Source organism: Colius striatus, chromosome 1 (assembly GCF_028858725.1).
Source record: "Colius striatus isolate bColStr4 chromosome 1, bColStr4.1.hap1, whole genome shotgun sequence".
NCBI classification, from domain to species: Eukaryota; Metazoa; Chordata; class Aves; order Coliiformes; family Coliidae; genus Colius; species Colius striatus.
In genome coordinates, this window is record NC_084759.1 from 74,833,687 (window position 1) to 74,850,512 (window position 16,826).

Genomic DNA, 16,826 nt, shown 5'->3' on the forward strand with positions numbered 1-16,826 from the left:
TGGAGCATCTTCCTTAAGAGGAAAGACTGTGGGAACTGAGGCTGTTTAGTCTAGAGAAGAGAAGGCTAAGTGGGGATTGTATTAATATTTACAAATATCTAAAAGGTGGGTGTCAGGAGGTTGAGGCATCCCTTTTTCCGATGGTACCTAGCAACAGGACGAGGGGTAATGGGATGAAGCTGGAACACAAAAAGTTCCACTTAAACATAAGAAAAAACTATTTCACTGTGAGGGTGAGGGAGCAGTGGCACAGGCTGCCCAGTGGGGTTGGGGAGTCTCCTTCCTTGGAGGTCTTCACATTCCTATGTGACCTGATCTATGTTGACCTGCTTCTGCAGGGGGGTTAGACTAGATGATCTGTAGAGGTCCCTTCCAACCACTACCATTCTGTAATTCCCCTGTCCAAGACACCTTTCTTGTTCATAATCTGAGTAACGATCTAAACACAAGATTAATTGTAATTGTAAATCAGACTTTTTCATCTCACAAAAAGTGGTCCTTTTTAAAACTTTAATCTGACTTCTTATGCTGCAATTTAATAAATAACTTCTTCTAAATTGACATCTTCTCGAGCTCAGCAGTATACTTTTATTAGTGCTGGGTTCAGATAGTAGTCTTGAAAATGAAGTTCTAGATGCTCACAAAATCTTTTAGATTTGCTAGAGGACTGACCTGTTTTGGCGGGGGGGGGGGGTGGGGTGGAGGGCCAGTGTGGGCTGTGTAGATATATAACCGTTCAGATGTGCTATAAATTCTGAAAATACATGGTTCTTTGACCCATGATATAGTCTATGTAGTGAATTACTGACTGTACCCTCCTGCTATGTCTACGTTATCTTGGGCTAGGTATCACTCTGGCTACATCAGTATGGTCATTTCAGGCCAAGTTTGTAATTTTGAATTAGTGTTTACTTAAGATCACCAGGTTAAACCTTTGTCATCCCATCTGTGCCCCTCCTGCTTCTCTGCTTAACAGGAGCTGTTATATTCACCTCCATTTGAAAATTTTAAATACTGAAATAAGCAGCAAGTCAGTCTGCCTACCTAGGAAACCAGTCATTTGATACCACCTACTCGAGGGAGGAATGCAAGCTCCTCAGCACTTGTTATGCAAGGATGGGAATGGGCAAAATGCCTGGAATGTTGATGTCTCAAAATTAACTGTTTTTTCCCCAGGAATATGTTAAGTTGCTCTATCAGTAAAGACCTCAGTATCTGGCTATAGGCCAGATAAAAGTACTCTTTTATAGTGTCTACATTTCAGAAATACTATCTTAAAAAATGCCCAGTAGGAAAAAAAACATGTTTGAAACAGAGAGGCTTCATAAATATTGGTTTTAAATATTGGGGTTTTTTCTCCTTTAAATTGCAATCTATGTCAAGTCGCTGATTTATTTAAGTGAGTGTTAAAGATAGTCTCAGTGCATACATTCACCTGAAACTGTAAAGCAGCCACCTTTTTGAAACATGCTACCAGTGAGAATGGCTGGTGTAGTACAGGCATAAAATCTGATGTGGACAAGCACAGTTAAATTTCTTACTCATGCATTTACTGTGTTTGTGAAGAAGAGCTTGTGTTGGGAGAAGACAAACTGCAATTAGGGAACATGCTTAAGAGGATTTTTTATTATGTTTTTAGGAGAGCTGAACATGGCTTCTTGGGTATTTTAATTAGGAGTGAGTGAATGAGACTGTAAAATCCTTAAGGGACATTTTCTAGCCAAGGAGAGATACTTCTAAAAATTTATCGATGGTACTTGGTTGGAATAACTTGGCATACAGAGTGAGTCCTCAGTGGAAAGCAAGCAACAAAATTTCCCCAAATCTATGGCTCATTTGCAGGAAATGCAGGCTGCAGAAAACTGGCTTTGTGGTGCTGACCTTCCTCTCCCAAAAGATTCCTACCTTAAATAGTTTTTTATAAGTGCTTTTTCTTTGCTTACGAGGAAAGAATAGAGACAAGAAGAGCTTGCTGAAATGCATCAAGGGAATGAAAGTAAATACCTAATCAGATTTTGGAACTCTTCAGTAATACAAACCTTGTCCACAGCAGTACTTTTTCCTTTCATAGCAATATAATTAAGTTACTGAATGACAACTTCCTACTTTTAAAGCGTTATCACGACAGAAATTAAGGGGAAAAAATTAACTTTAATCTGGAATGTCATACACAAAGGAAGTTACATGCTGTCAGCAAGCTCAGGATTCTATAATTAAAACTTCTTATGTTGGGCGTAGTGTTTTACTCTACAGTTGAGCAGATTCAGTGGTTAACCAGGGCTGAAAGGGGGATCCCACCTTCCCCTCTTGCCTGTTGGTACTTCACTCTTCCTGGTTGCCAGCGTTAGCATTTCTTCACTTCCATGGTCAGCTTCTTATTTGGCTCACCCTGCATTAGAAAAATAGATAATAGAACTACTGTCAGCGTTAAAATGGAGAGGGTCAATCTTTCAGCTGTCTTGTTTAACAGAACCCAGAGACTTCATGAGGTGCATCACATCTTCCATCCACAGGTTGTGTAAGAGCTGCTGAACATGGTGGCTTGGATACATTGCCAGGACTCATGCAATTCACGCTTGTTTGCCAAGCAATGGCAACTCAATTGAACCTGAATTCTGTAATTCTTGTGAAAGGACCTTGAGTCCCCATTTGTTTCATTTGGCATGAACACTTGAAAGTCAAGCTGTATGTGCCTTCAAGAGTGCTTACTTACTGAATCTTAACAGTGTAGCAGCCTGGGTAAGGGAGAGGAGGGATGCCAACTCTGCTCACTCTTCCTGGCCCTGACGTTTAGTAAATGGGGCGAGGTGTTCTTCAGGAAGCTGCATCTGGAATTCATGCACAATAGCTGAGGCATGAAGTAGACTATACGTATTGACTTACAATGGTGCTTTCAGTAGCTATTGGCATGAATTGGTTACTAATGCAAGGAGGAGGAAATAGTATTGAAAGTCTTGATAAAATATTCTCCTTTTTAATACCCAAGTTCTTTATTTGCAGCAAGTAAAACTGGGATGTAGGAGAGAGAATCTACTTGACAAAATTCACAGTAAAATTCCTGTTCATATATGAATGCAGTCATTGCAAAAAGACTTACATTATTTCCTTCCCCCGATAATAAGATGGACAAATATTTTCCAGATGTCAGTATGAAATAAACATTGCATGAGGTTTTGTTTTCAGATAGAGAAAACCTTACCTATTGTCTTTTAAAAACCTCTTACCAAACTGTGGATCTTCTGTTTGCTTATTATGTACTTTTACCTTGCTTTGTTTGTTATTATCTTTTCTTTCTTACCAGATATTTTGGCGTCAAAAAAACCCTGTAACTTATGAAAAGCATGAAGCATATCCCACTTTTATGGCTGGCTTGAAATGTGCTTGCTTGTATTTATTTAAAGGATGATTAATCTTTTACGGTGCACTGAGCATCGGATGTTACCATTTAAATGTGAAGATAAAATGTGTACAACAAAAAGTGTACAACTGCATAACTGTTGCACACTTCTTTGATTTCAAATGTTCAAAAACCAGAAAGCTTAGGTTCTTTTCATTTTAATTGTAACGTTCTAAAGTTTCTAAATTGCCTAAAAGCATAAATAGCTAGCATTAAAAGTGTGTTCACCTTGTTTTGCTTATTTACCTTTAGATTTTGCCAAAAGAAACATTTGTGAAATTTCTGGCTTTAGGATCCTTTGTAATATTTGTAAGATTTCAAAACTTGTTTTTTACAGAACATTTTCTTAAAATGTCAACTGTGGAATTATTCTTACAACTGTTGTTCAGCATATTGAGATATAGGAAACTACTTCTGGCTATAAAGCCTCCTACAAAAAAGAAATCAAGTTAGCTTGCTTAATTGTTTAATTTGATGATGGATCTATATAAAGCCACTGGTATTCTATAACCAGTCCAGTAGATCTTTTTTCTAGACATATGTGTTTGTTTTATGGACAGTTTGTTTATTCTTAAAATTCTGTTGTTGGTCAGGACTGCCTAATAATTTTCAGCCCCTTGAACCATTCCTCTCTAGGCGGGACATGAATATATGGACGTACTGTCATTGGATAAGCTTCTCCCCTCAATCCCCTTCAACTTCTCACTGCATTTCTGAAATTGCAAGTTAAGATCTGATAGTGGAAGAATGAGGAATGAAAGGATGTTCAACTTCAACATCTATACAGTCAGCAAACTCAAGAGCTCTAAAATATGAATTTAGTCACTGCAAAGTGAGAAAGCTGTAAAGATAGCTATTGTCCGTGTGATAGAGAAATGCACTGTAGTTCTTATAGAACTGCACACTTGGGAACACTTGCTGTTTTTTAGTGCTTTAAAAATAGACAAAACAAAAAACCACCTCCAAAACCAGAAACAAATAATCCTTCCGTACTCCTCCAGATTTTCTTGTTTAGAAATTTAGAAGCAAAAAGTCACGGAAATCAGCAGGCTTTACTTTTTGGTGTTTTTCCTCTTAATTGTCTTCGTCATTAACTCTTCTGCATCTTGAAGCATATTTATTCTCTTTTAAAGAGTTTCAAATATACAACAGCAGCTGGCCTTGCTAGACAATGAATCTTGGCCAGGAATGGCTGAAGCGGACAGGGACCGTCTTCAGCTTATCAAAGAGAAGGAGGCTCTTCTTCAGGAGCTGCAGCTCATCAGTCAGCAGAGACGATCCCCAGAAGACATTGCGCGTTTGGATGAAGAAAAAAGACGCTTGGAGGATGAAATTCAACGAGCTCGAGCCACATCTGCTCATGGGGCCACTGAAAGGTTTGGAAACTTTAAATTGTTTTCTTATTTACTGTAAGATCCATATAGGTAGTTTCAAATGGAAAAGTAGAGAATTTCACTGTGTTTAAGCAACCAACAAAAAATATTACTAAAGCAATTTGCTTTCAAAAAAGGAAGAAACTGCTTCTGACTGTCATTATTTAATTCTCTCTTGTAGTTTTCTGAAGAAGAGTTAGTGATATTGGCTACTTAGTTCTCTCTTCATTCATCCAAGGAGTCTGAATAGGAAGAAGAAATCAGAATAGTCACAAAAGATGCTTGAAAAAAGTCTGAGTGGTGATGTCTGATAAGAGACCTAGGCAGTGAAAGTACTTGTATTGTGAAAGATTTTTCTGTTAATTTTTTCAGTGGAGTAATATTAATCTTCCAAAACACAGAACAAGAATATTTTCCTATTTTTGGTTTCTGCCTTATAATGGAAAAGTTCAATGATTACGTTTTTACTGTGCTTTGTATACAAATTTTCCTTTTAATTTGCAGTCTCAGCAATGGGAGCATATCCCAACTCTGACAATCAGAGAACATAGCCAAAAGAGTCATTCTTGAAAGCTTAAATGAAATATGAAGTTATATGTAAAAACAAATATGCCCCCAAACAAAGTAATGGAAAATGTGTTTATTTCAAAGTTGCCCGGTTTTTCCTGTAGGTAAAAAAAAACCCAAACAAATGAAAAAACCTCCTGTTAATGTAGACTGCTTCCAGTGAAAGCAGGAAAGTACTTGTTTCCCATATTTGCTTCTCTTAAATAGTAGTAAAAACCGAGGTTTGACACTTGAAGAAAACAACGTGAACCAGCTTTAGTGTCATATGTGTCCAGGTTGATATTTATGTAATTAAGACACTTCAAAAATATTTGGAAGTCTCTTCTATATATGAATTTGGAGAACCTCAATTCCTTTGAAAAGGATTACTTTGGGCAGTAAATTCAGGCAATCAATAGAAAATTTGCAGCCAGACTACAGTTGATGTTATATGTATTTTGCAATTTCGGCTTTCCAGCTTAAACTGACAGAAAAGGGAGTTCACTTTACACTGTAGTGTAGTAAGTTTTATTTGTTGGTTTTGGGCTCTCATGTTAGGTAGTGCATACTATGTTGGCAAGAAGGCCAGACTATTTTTCCATGTAGTTCGTGCTGTGGAAACCAGCATTCCAGTGTGATACTTGATATTTCGAATTCAAGCAAGAAGTTGAGTAGAAGTTAGAATAATATTGAAGGGCATTCTTTTTTTGTAGAACTAATAGGAGGAAAGCTTAACTTTTTAGTAGTCCCGATGTATTTATTTGTTTTGTTTTAGGCTTAGGGATAACCAAAACCCTGCTCAGTTCTGCTTTTCTATTTCCAATTTCTCCTAATCATGAAAGACAAAGAAGTTTTCTCTTTAAATAATTACCTCTTCTGTTCTGTTACTAAGTTTTAAAGGCAATGAGATCAGAACTAACTTAATTTTTTTTATTTTGTGGGGTTTTTTTTGTTTTTTTCTTACATGGGCTAACAGTCTTAGTTGGAGGTGTCTCTTGCCCTTCAATACAAGTACCTACCTTACAGCATTGATGACTGTGCAGTGTAGGTTCCTAAGTTTGTTTGTTAAAGTAGATGGTGTGAATACCCTTTCTTTCTCTTGCAAACTTTTGAATCAGTTAAGTTTCTTGCATACATTTGACATTTTCTTCTGACTCCTGCTGCAGTGCCTTTATCATGTAAGTTTACATAACTGAGCTGCAGCCTTCCTTGCACCACTTGGTTAACCTGGTCTGGGGTCCACAGAAGCAGAAAAACTGTTGCATTGCAGGCGCTCGGGCGTGCAGCTTCTGCCGTGTGGTTGCAATAAAGGGAGACTCCCCAGAGGGTTCTGGGGTTGCTGGAGCATAGCACTACAGCCCCTTGCCAGCGTGTGAATTGATGAAGTTGGAGGCCAAAGAACTTGGGAGATTTATGTTTTTACTGCTAACAAAGACATTTTTTTTTCATATCTAAACCATCCAAAGTTTATTGAAACCAATGCTGCCATTTCATTTTAGCCAGAAGGATTCCCTTTTTGTTGATTTTATTTTTTTTTACCCTGTGCATTAACACGTTGAATTATTAACAGCTGTCTTTGCAGTTGAGGAAAGTCTGAAGCACTCAACTTAAGTTTGATCTGCTTTCTCCAAACTGTCTGTTAGAATCCTGATTACCAACCAACTTGTGAATGCAGGGCTGGAGCAGTAACTTTCCTGGATGTACAAATTTACAACACGAAACGGTTTACCACCATGACTAGATTCAGGAAAAGAATAAATGTGATGTCAATAGATATAATTTTTAAAGTTTTAATCATCTCAAAATGCAGAATGTAAGTTATCTTGTATAGGTATATTACACCAACAGCGTTCCAGCTGCATTCCATTTGTGCTGTGGCAGTTGGTACTAATTCATTTGCTTGTTATTAGAAAGGGAAAAAAACAAGTCTCAAGGAGAGATTTTTGTCCTAGCTTACTATTCAAAATGCTGTATCACCTGCTTAAATATAATGATACATAAGCGTACTAGAAACACTTGTCTGGGAATTCTACTGGAGCCTTGATTCTTCTGTTCTTGCTGGAATTACCATTGCTGCATATGAGCTACATAAATTAAAACTTTTCATTAAACAGTGAAACTTCTTTTTACATTCCAAACTGCAGTGCAATGATATTTTTCTGGACTGGGAAAGCTTCCGGCACTTCTTGAGCACTACTGTAATAAAGAAAAATAGTAATACATATCTGTTTAATTATAGGATACTGTTACAGGAAAAGAGAAATTGTTTGCTTATGCAGCTAGAAGAAGCTACACGTTTAACCTCATATTTACACTCCCAGTTAAAAAGGTAAGTTATGTAAAACCATCAGATTTTGAAGTTTAACTGCAGCAGAGAAGAATAGTAATATAATACAGTTTACCTTCTAATACTTTTATGTATGCCAAGTAAATTTTTTCTAAGTTTATACAGTTTGTTCCGTGGAATGCAATGATTTGGAGTAGTTTCATAAATGGTATTAGTGGTGGCAACTTGGGTTAGACAGTTATGTGTATTCAGGAATTAGATATTATTTTATTTTCTGAAAAGAAGACACATACTTAAAACCCACTGTAATATGTGTTACAGTTTTACTAATGTGAAGAAGGCATTCTTTTAAGTTCTGTGAGAGTTTAATATTTTGATACCATCTCCAATGGAGGGTTTTTGGTCCCCAGTGAGACAACAAAATTTTGCTATTTAAATATGAGAATGTGCTGAGAGTCACACAGAAGCACAGAATGTTTTGCATATTCACACTTGCAGCTGCCTTTATATGTAGCTCTTGAGGATTCCTCAACTCTACACTACACCAACATCAAAAGCTCAGTTCCTGCTGTGTCTCGCTTCATCTCTCTCTGTCACTTTTGTACTTCTCCTTTTAAGTGTCTGAGAGTGGTAAGAGGAACTGGAATAGGGTTCATCTTGAAGTCTTTTTTATGTTGCACTGGAAAAACTTGTGAGGGTGAAGCTTTCACAGCAGTTTGTGAGAGCTTTTCAAATCCCCTTGCCCTTCTCCTTGATATGTTTAAGACCCATCTTTAACTTCAGTTGAAACTGAGTCATGGTAATCTATCCTTCCTGCCTTTACGTTGAGTCGACTGATGCAGATCCTGCCCTGGCCTGTTTTGTGACAACATAGGACTGGTTGCAGCTTGGAGGAAAGAGTAGGCTCATCCTGTTGGGCCCTATGTCTTTAGGTACTTGGTCCTGGTTTAGTTGTCACTTGAGCAGTTTCAGTCATGGTTGTGCCTGAGACCAGGGCAAGAGATGTGCTAGATCTGAAAATGCCAAATTGTCTCTCCGTGTCACTGTATACGTGTGGAATTGCTTGTGTAATCTGAATCAATGTTTTTATATCTGTGCTGGTGTTCCTGATTTTGTTTGAAATGGCCTTTTTTGTTTTCTCTCTGCCTGTCCTAGTCTGTCAGCTAGCACCCTCACAATGTCCTCTGGCAGCAGCAGAGGATCCCTGGCCTCTAGCAGAGGATCCCTGGCCTCCAGTAGAGGCTCCCTCAGCTCAGTCAGCTTCACGGACATCTACGGCCTTCCGCAGTATGACAAATCCGACGGTGTGACAGACTACGGGCAGCATTTACGCTTTGACATAATTCCCTTTGAGTCCCTCACAAAGGATGTGCCATATGCTGATCCCATGGGACACTCCAATTTCAATAAGCAGCGAAGGTCTCTGGATACCCCTCAGTCCCTGGCATCCCTGTCGTCACGGTCCTCCTTGTCATCGCTGTCCCCTCCGAGCTCGCCTCTGGACACCCCATTTCTCTCTGCATCTCGAGATTCTCCCTTGGCTCAGATGTCAGAAGGTTTTGAGGAGATGGCAAGCATAGGAGCCCTGGAGATGCTCAGGGCTCAGGCCACAGTGCTGGGTGATGATGATACGCAAGGAACGAGCTCGTCTCAGATGTCTACTTTCCCTGTGGACAACGAAGGGCTGCGAGAAGTGGGACCACAGCTGACTGCTGTCCAAACTGGTGGAGGTGAGTTTCTGGACAATATTATTTTGGCACATTATCATAGGAAACATCACACAGATCTAAGCATGCTAACACAGTAGAATTTGTTCCTCGGTTTGAGGAGTTACACTTTCATCAGTTAAAAACTATGTGGTAGGTGTTATCTCTTAAAAAAATGAACCAAACAAAAAAAAAAAACAAACCCACAAACTTCAGATTTAGTGCAAAGAGGCAAAATAGTAGATAAATCCTTGCAAACAAATCTTAAAGTAGTACTGTATTGGGTGGAAGAAAATGAATGATATAGGAGCTTTCTTTGGAATGTAGCACATCAGAGAACAAAGATTTTGGTCTTGGAGAATTAATAGAAAAAAGACTCTGTTTAGTTACTTCTGAGGCCCCCATTTGTGCTCTTGTTGCTGTTATTCTGATAATTTAAAAGAACAGAAAGCCAGGGAAGACAGAAAAAAGGAACAACTAAACCCTACCCCTCTAAACCCAAACCCAGGTGTGATGTGGTGTCAGTGGTACTACAAGGCTTGCTGACTCCATACTGAACTCCTACACACCTGAAAACAAGTTCCCATATCCCAGTTGTATGATGCAGCAGAAGCCACAGTGGCACCGCAGTCAACGAGTGTGTGGTGCACTGTGCTCATGATAGAATGCATTGTCAGCCAAACAGCATCTTCTGTAGGGCATGTGTGAGTTAAGCATCTGCTTTGGGTGATTGTCTCAGAGAATCTGTGATCACAGAGGACTGATATGTGCAGTTACCATGGTGCACATACTGTAGAGTTTTCCTGCTTGAGTGTGAAGTTGAGGGACTTGCTTTGACTTTCATTGGTGGAATCTTCTGAGGTGCTACAATTGAGAAACAGAAATTAGAGAGATCAAAAGAGGAAACAGAAACTTTTTTTGAAAAAACAAACAAATTTAAAAACCTGACCATACTGGCACAAGAGAAATTTTTTTCCTGTTTTAAACAATCAAATGAAGAACTGCTGTTAAAATGGAAGAGTATTCCTTCGTGGTGATACGCTCGCTTGCTCCTGTCTCTAATAAAGCTGTATCAAGAGAGATGGGCTTTTAGAGAATATTTTTAGTATCAAAGATTGTTAATTCCCATCCAATTTCTATATCCAGAATTAGCAGTTAGCAGTTGTCTAGAATGTCACATTTGGGACATACAGCATCAGACGTAATGTGAAATATAGCCACGGAATTTATCATATTGTCCTACCAAAATCTTATTTGTCAAACAATAATGACAAGGAACGTTGATGGTATCTAAGGAAAAGTTTTCAACTTTTTATTTTTAAAAAGAAAATATCATCACTCTGCTAAAAAGCCTGGATTGCTCAAATGACATTTGACTCGCCTATTTTCCTTAACTTAGCTAGCGTTGCCAGAAGATACTGCTGCAGAATTTACATTTACTAGATGTAAACATTCCTAGTGCACATATTGCAGCTTTCAGACCAAAATAAACAGAATTCCAGAGACCAGCATGTAAGCTTGTGCTTAAATTAGTGCCATGAGGAGGCCTTCTGAGGCTTTCTTTAAACCTCAGAACGACCGCAGCATGTCTTCACCCATTGTGGTAAGTGAAACTATGTTACTAGTTCATTTATAGCTTGTACGTGTTTCCTAGAAGTGAAGTCCTGGTCTGAAGGCCTAGAGAGCAATAGGATGAGGGTCAAGTACCTGCTATGGTTTTCCTTTTGTCCCTTCTGTGTCCAATTTCTACACATTTTACCTTTCTCTGAAAGTCTCTGGCACAACATGCCTGTGCTGCTTGCTGTCATTGCTGCAGTGTTCAGCTCCTAGTTGAGGGGTTACAGCTTTTACTTGTGTACAACAGAGTTCTTTGTCTTGCTTTTGGGGGAAGAATGTATGGTTAAAAGGTGTCCAGGCTGTCTTTTCTTGAGTCTGGCTCAATTGTTTTTGTTTTTGTTTTTTTTTTTTTTTAAATATTTGAATTTGAAACCAATTGCTTAAGAAAAACTTGTTTAACCTTTCTGATTTTTTCACTGGAATCAGGACTACTTGGAGCTCTACACTTACTAGCTACTGGATTTGCAGTTGTAATGCAGTTTTCCAAGTAGCAGTTGGAAATTTCAGAATTATTTTGGTGTCATACTCTTTTCTTAAAGAATTTGATGGACTGTCAAACTTGTTTATCACAGTTTGGCAACCCTCAGATGTTGAAGGATTTGGTTTTCACTGAGGGACTGTGCAATATGCTTTGCTGCTGCCACCCAACGGTCTGGTAGCATAATGCGATGCTGGAAAAACAGTAGGTCAAAACTTGGACTTTTTCCTGTACCTTCACTAGATAAAACATGAGAGTATTTTTGCAAATTCTGAGGCTGTGAGGATTAACACTGAATAAGCTCCAGATACTCTGCACTGAAGCAGCACTTGAGCCAGTTTGAGGAGTTCTTCAGGAGCTGCAGTTTTGATGTTCAGTTGCTGATCTGTCCTGGGGACACACTGTGAAACATGTTCCCATGTGTGAATGGAGGGAATATGCCTGAGAGGTTATATCCATTGTATTTATAAAGCTGGGAGTGGGAGAAAACATCTTAATAACATATTGGGATTTACTATCTTTACTGTCTCATCTTCTTTATCCTAAAATAATCTTGCAAATACTAAGACTCCTTTAATGCCTAAATAATCTCGTTTGCAGAATATTGTCATAGATCTAAACTATGATTTATCATTGTGTGCTTTTCATTTTGTCTTGTTTCTCATGCGGCACAACAGAAAAATTGACTGTAAGTGAACCTGAAATTACTTATTGTGCTGTTTTTGCCTGTAATTCCTAGTGTGTTTTTCTGTGTGTAGTGTTGGTTGGTTGTTGGATTTTTTTTTGAGTTGCATGTGAAGAAACGAGAGATTTTGCTATGTTTGGTTTTGTTTGATATTGTGCTGTATTTGTTTAATCATTATGGCATACTTAGTTTTCTGCTATATCAACTAAACAAAATAGCCATGGCTGTAGTTAAATCCCTGGAAAAAAATGTTCTGTGAGCTTCAGCTTTATTATATCATAGTAATGCCTGACAGCATCATGATAGGTAAGGTCTGGTTTTGTCTCTGATTTAGTTTTTATGAAAGTGTTTGACTTTTATCAGTGCATTATGAGCTGATGTGCAGTATTTGTAATCTTCTAAGCTCATGAAACATACTTTAGTTTTATTTATGTATTTTTTAGCTAATGACATCTTGGGCAGCAAAACTTCCTTTGATGTTCAGTTTTTCAAGTAATAACACCTGTGAATATTCTTTTAATCAGGCCCATCTTAGGTTAATAAACTTTTGGCACACAGTAATTCTGGAAATTCATATTATTTAAATAAGAAAATGAAAAGTAATTGTCTTAGAAACTTTATCTTTAAACAATTCTTTAGTTTCCAGCATTGGAAGGTCTGTAACCTGTGCTAAAAACATTGTTCTGTTTAAACCAAAATCTGGTATTTGACCAATTTTTCCTGCTACCTTTTTCTTCATCCTCTTCTCCCCCCAGTCAAGGGCATGTTTTGGTGTGTGCATCTCTCACAAATTCACTGAGATTGTCCAGATGTTATAGGATGCTTCCATGGCCTGCAGGCAGAGAGCAAATCATTGTCAAGTTACAACGTCGTTGTAACATGTCAGTTTTTCATTACATTATATAGATGCTTCAGACCAATTTTTCCTTCCAGACAAATTGGGAACATGAACCTACCAGGAAAGAGCCCACAAGGTCTTTTGTCCACTACAGCTATACAAAGTGTTCACATAGAGGGGTGAGCCAAAGGCTTGTTTACAAAAAGTTACCCTAGTATAACTTGTTGAAATTAGTGCAAAAATTGCAGAAGCACTTTCATGCAATATTTGCACACTTTTGAGAAGTTCACCATCTTTCCAGTGACATAAAATTTTTGGGACACTATCTTATTAAAAGATATCTCTGTAGAGTGTTAGTTTTGATTCTGCATAAATACCAGTGCAAGAATTAAAAGTTCTTAAAAAAAAAAATGGCAGGAGGAAAAAATCTGAAACAAAAAAAAAACCAGACTCACCATTTTTGTACAAGTGATCTAGAAAGCATGGTTCAAATGCAGTTTCTTTGCTTTCTGTGAGGTAGTTTGAAGTTGGCTCTCTTTTGTCGTGAGGATGACATGAGTAAATACTACCTGATACATGATGTGCAGTAAGGGTGGGATGCTGTAATTGGAGGTGAGGGGGAATGGTGATTCTTTCTTCAGGCCTAGACTGGGCTATTCCTGGTCAGCAGATAAGATTCCTGCTACTTATGGGTCCAGAAAGACAGAAAACTCTCTCTACTGATGTAGGGGAATTTTAGCTCCAAACCAGGACCCTGAGATTTTTGGAACAACTTTTGGGATTTCATGCAGTTTGTGGCCTGGTAACAGGAATGTACCTTGGGCTGGTGCAGGACTGCCAGGCAGTAAAGCTAACCTTGCCTGAGCACTGCTATTCACAGCAATGGCATGGTTGGGTTCATTTGGGGGACTTTTATAAAAATTCACATGCCAATGTCCTGTCTGGTGGTACTTGGATGGGGGTTGAGATGGGTCACATGCAGGGAGTTGGTTCACTGTTCATACCTCAGCTGTCTAGGTGGAGCTCAGGCCGTAGGCTGGTGTTCTGCTGCAGGAAACTTACTGATGAGGTACCAGCATTTTATTTTTGATGCTTTAAGATAATGTGTAACAGAGGTACTTGTCTAGGTGTTACCCCTGAGTTAGACATGTTTCTCCCTTAGTTGGGGGCAGTGAACTGTAAGTGCCAGCTGGTGCTTGTCTCCCGTGTGATGTGCACTGTGCTACTGTCACTCTGAGTGCTGTCTGGTGAAACTGTGAATGCTTCTATACTGCCTAAGTTTCTAAGCATGAGTAGAAGCAAGTAAGATGCTTTCTGCACTTTTGAAGTTGCATCTTTTTGACCTTGCTTTTCTGCTCTGATAACATTCATTGAGCCGCAGGCAAAAGAAAGGAAAGCCAGTAGAAGTTTTTCACTGCACAGTGAAGAAACTGCACTTTCACAAGTTGGCTTAATGGTTCTCTCTAGGACTCTAAAAAAAACAACCTCAAGTTAGAAGCTATTGCTGAAGCATTGAATTTTTGAGTGTTACCACTTGTGCACATATTTTAAAGGATTGGCAGCCTCTATACCTGCTTGCCCATGCAAATCCCCACGTATAATTTTTGTTGATATGCTTAAAATATAAAAAAGATTGCTGAGTCGCTATTCATGGTCTTGCTGGTGATTCAGGGGACAGTGGAAGAGGGAGTTCAGTTATTGCTTCTTCCTCCCCCATTCGGTTTTCAAAGTCATTCACCAAGGATTTGAAAAAAACAGAGTGAGTTGGAAAGCACTGGTCCTTTTTGATAGTGCCTCACAAACTGTAAATAGAAGCTGCTATTATGCAGTGGTATAAACAGCGTGCTTTGAGACTTTGTATCGGGAAACAAATGAGAACAAAACCTTGCATTGTGTTATCAGATAACTTAAAAGAGTCAATCTCTGTGTTTGTTTTCAACCTACTGTATATTCAGTAGGTAAATCTTAGAAGTTTAGGATATCGCATGTACATATGTTGAATTAGTGTAAGTCTTCCTCCAGGAGGGATTATTCTACCACAAAAGCATTTAATAACAATGCAATTGATTTATACTTAGTCTTGTCAGAGAGAAATTAGCCACAAACTTCCTTCCTCAGTTCTCTCATAGAAGATCTCTGGTAAATTGTATTTTAATTTTTTAACTTTAATTGAAAAAGCAATGAATTACATTTTGTGCCGTTTTAATACAATAAATGTTTTTTGTTTGAATTATAAGAGATTATATTGAGCTGATGATGTCTTCACTTTTTTTTTTTCTCCATGACAGCTGTAACTCTGCGAGGAGACAGTGGTAGAAGATCGGAGAGGAGAGCCAGGCGAGTTTCAGCATGTCTCTCAGATCATTCACTGGCTAGTGACAGTGGCGTGTTTGAAGCTTTAAGCAAAAGGTCAGGTGTATAAATGCATAGTAAACTGGAAATATTCCTATTCTACCACATGATCCAAGAGAATTCATTGTGAATTTTCTGAATGTGCTTTTAAAATTGCCAACTCTTTGTAAGATAAAGTATTGGGTTACATGTTTTAAAGAAGTTTTTTACATGCACTTCCACTGTCATCTTCACAAGTGCCAAGTCCCTTTCACTGTGTTGTCTCTTACATTTTAGCACCATGTGCTTCTGTCTTGGAAGAGTTTTCTCAGTGTATTAGTTGTAAATCATTAATTTTATTTCAGCCATCTATAACGAAATGAGTGTGACTTGCAGTTCTGAATAGTATGTGATAAAAGTATAACTGCAAGGAAGAAATGAACTGCAGAAAATCTAAAAATGTGTAGAAATCTAAAAATGTGTAGGTCACCCAAGTGATTGAAGGATGGATAATGAAACATTAGTTTATACAATCGATCTGTCACAATAAATAATAACTGGGAAGAAGAGAAAGTTTTGAGGATGTTTAAGAGAAATGGTAGACAGAATAAATATTAAAAATAACCTAAATATCTTGAAAGGGATTTATTCTAAAACCTCAGCTTTTAAAATTGTGAATTACTGCCACTGTGTAATTTTAAATAAATACCTCAATTCCTTCTATATTACCAGTCCCTCCTGTATTATTAAACAATTGCTTATATCCACAAATCATGAAACAAATGCTTATTTCATTATGTTTTAACTGCTTAGATCAGTATTAGTTTACAGTTCTTTCTGTTCCTGCAGGAATGAAGATCTGGAAGAGCCTGTTTATGGTGATGCTACCAGTAATGAGGAACCGCAAATACATGTTGGATTTCTGTGAGTAGTTATTCCTCTGTCTCCCTGTTCAGCTCAGCAGAAGTTGCTCACTACTTTTCTTGGGTTTGGTTTTTAACTTTTTAAATAAACTAAACTTCAATGGGTAGTTTTAAGAAGTTTCTGAACTGACAACCAAAGTTCAGTGGATGTATAGATTAGTCAGTCACGTGTCACTTTGTCACATGGGCATGTGCCTTAACCACAGTTTGTTCAGTGTCCTTTCAAAGCTGACTTGTAAAAAGGCCTCCATTACTTCTTTAAGTAGCATTTCTTTTCCTTGCCTGGACCATTAGTATAGATATGGATATAGAGATATGTCTCTGGGAGCAAGATCTTTTTTTGACAGATAGAGAATCAGAGGTGAAGAGACACAAAAACAAATAACAGTTCCCAAATACAGCTTTGAATCTTAGGGCATGCTGTTGTTGGTAGTGGGTATAGCGTGGGGAAGGGCAGATTTTCAAAACCTGCATGGATACGTTCTTGTGCAACCTTGCTTTAGCAGGAAGTTGGACTAGATGATCTTTAGAAGCTTGATTTCAAACCCTACAATTCTGTCATTCTGTGTATCTTAGTCAGCCCTCCAGAATCGTTTCTATCCCTTGGAAAATTAATTCTCAAGTATGGGATTTTTCAAGTCTCAG

The 16,826-nt window shown here is 38.2% G+C and overlaps 1 protein-coding gene across 4 annotated transcripts in view; it reads left to right on the top strand.

The window, feature by feature from the left end:
• WWC3 (WWC family member 3) overlaps positions 1-16,826 on the top strand; it is a 98,498-nt gene that overhangs the window by 68,572 nt on the left and 13,100 nt on the right. For 3 of the 4 annotated variants that reach the window (XM_061998730.1, XM_061998722.1, XM_061998749.1), the window contains exons 9-13: positions 4,531-4,773; positions 7,556-7,645; positions 8,759-9,333; positions 15,216-15,336; positions 16,108-16,182. In XM_061998730.1, the coding sequence (XP_061854714.1) occupies positions 4,531-4,773; positions 7,556-7,645; positions 8,759-9,333; positions 15,216-15,336; positions 16,108-16,182 (1,104 nt within the window). The remainder of the gene's footprint in view (positions 1-4,530; positions 4,774-7,555; positions 7,646-8,758; positions 9,334-15,215; positions 15,337-16,107; positions 16,183-16,826) is intronic. The other variant, XM_061998739.1, reaches the window with a different exon arrangement.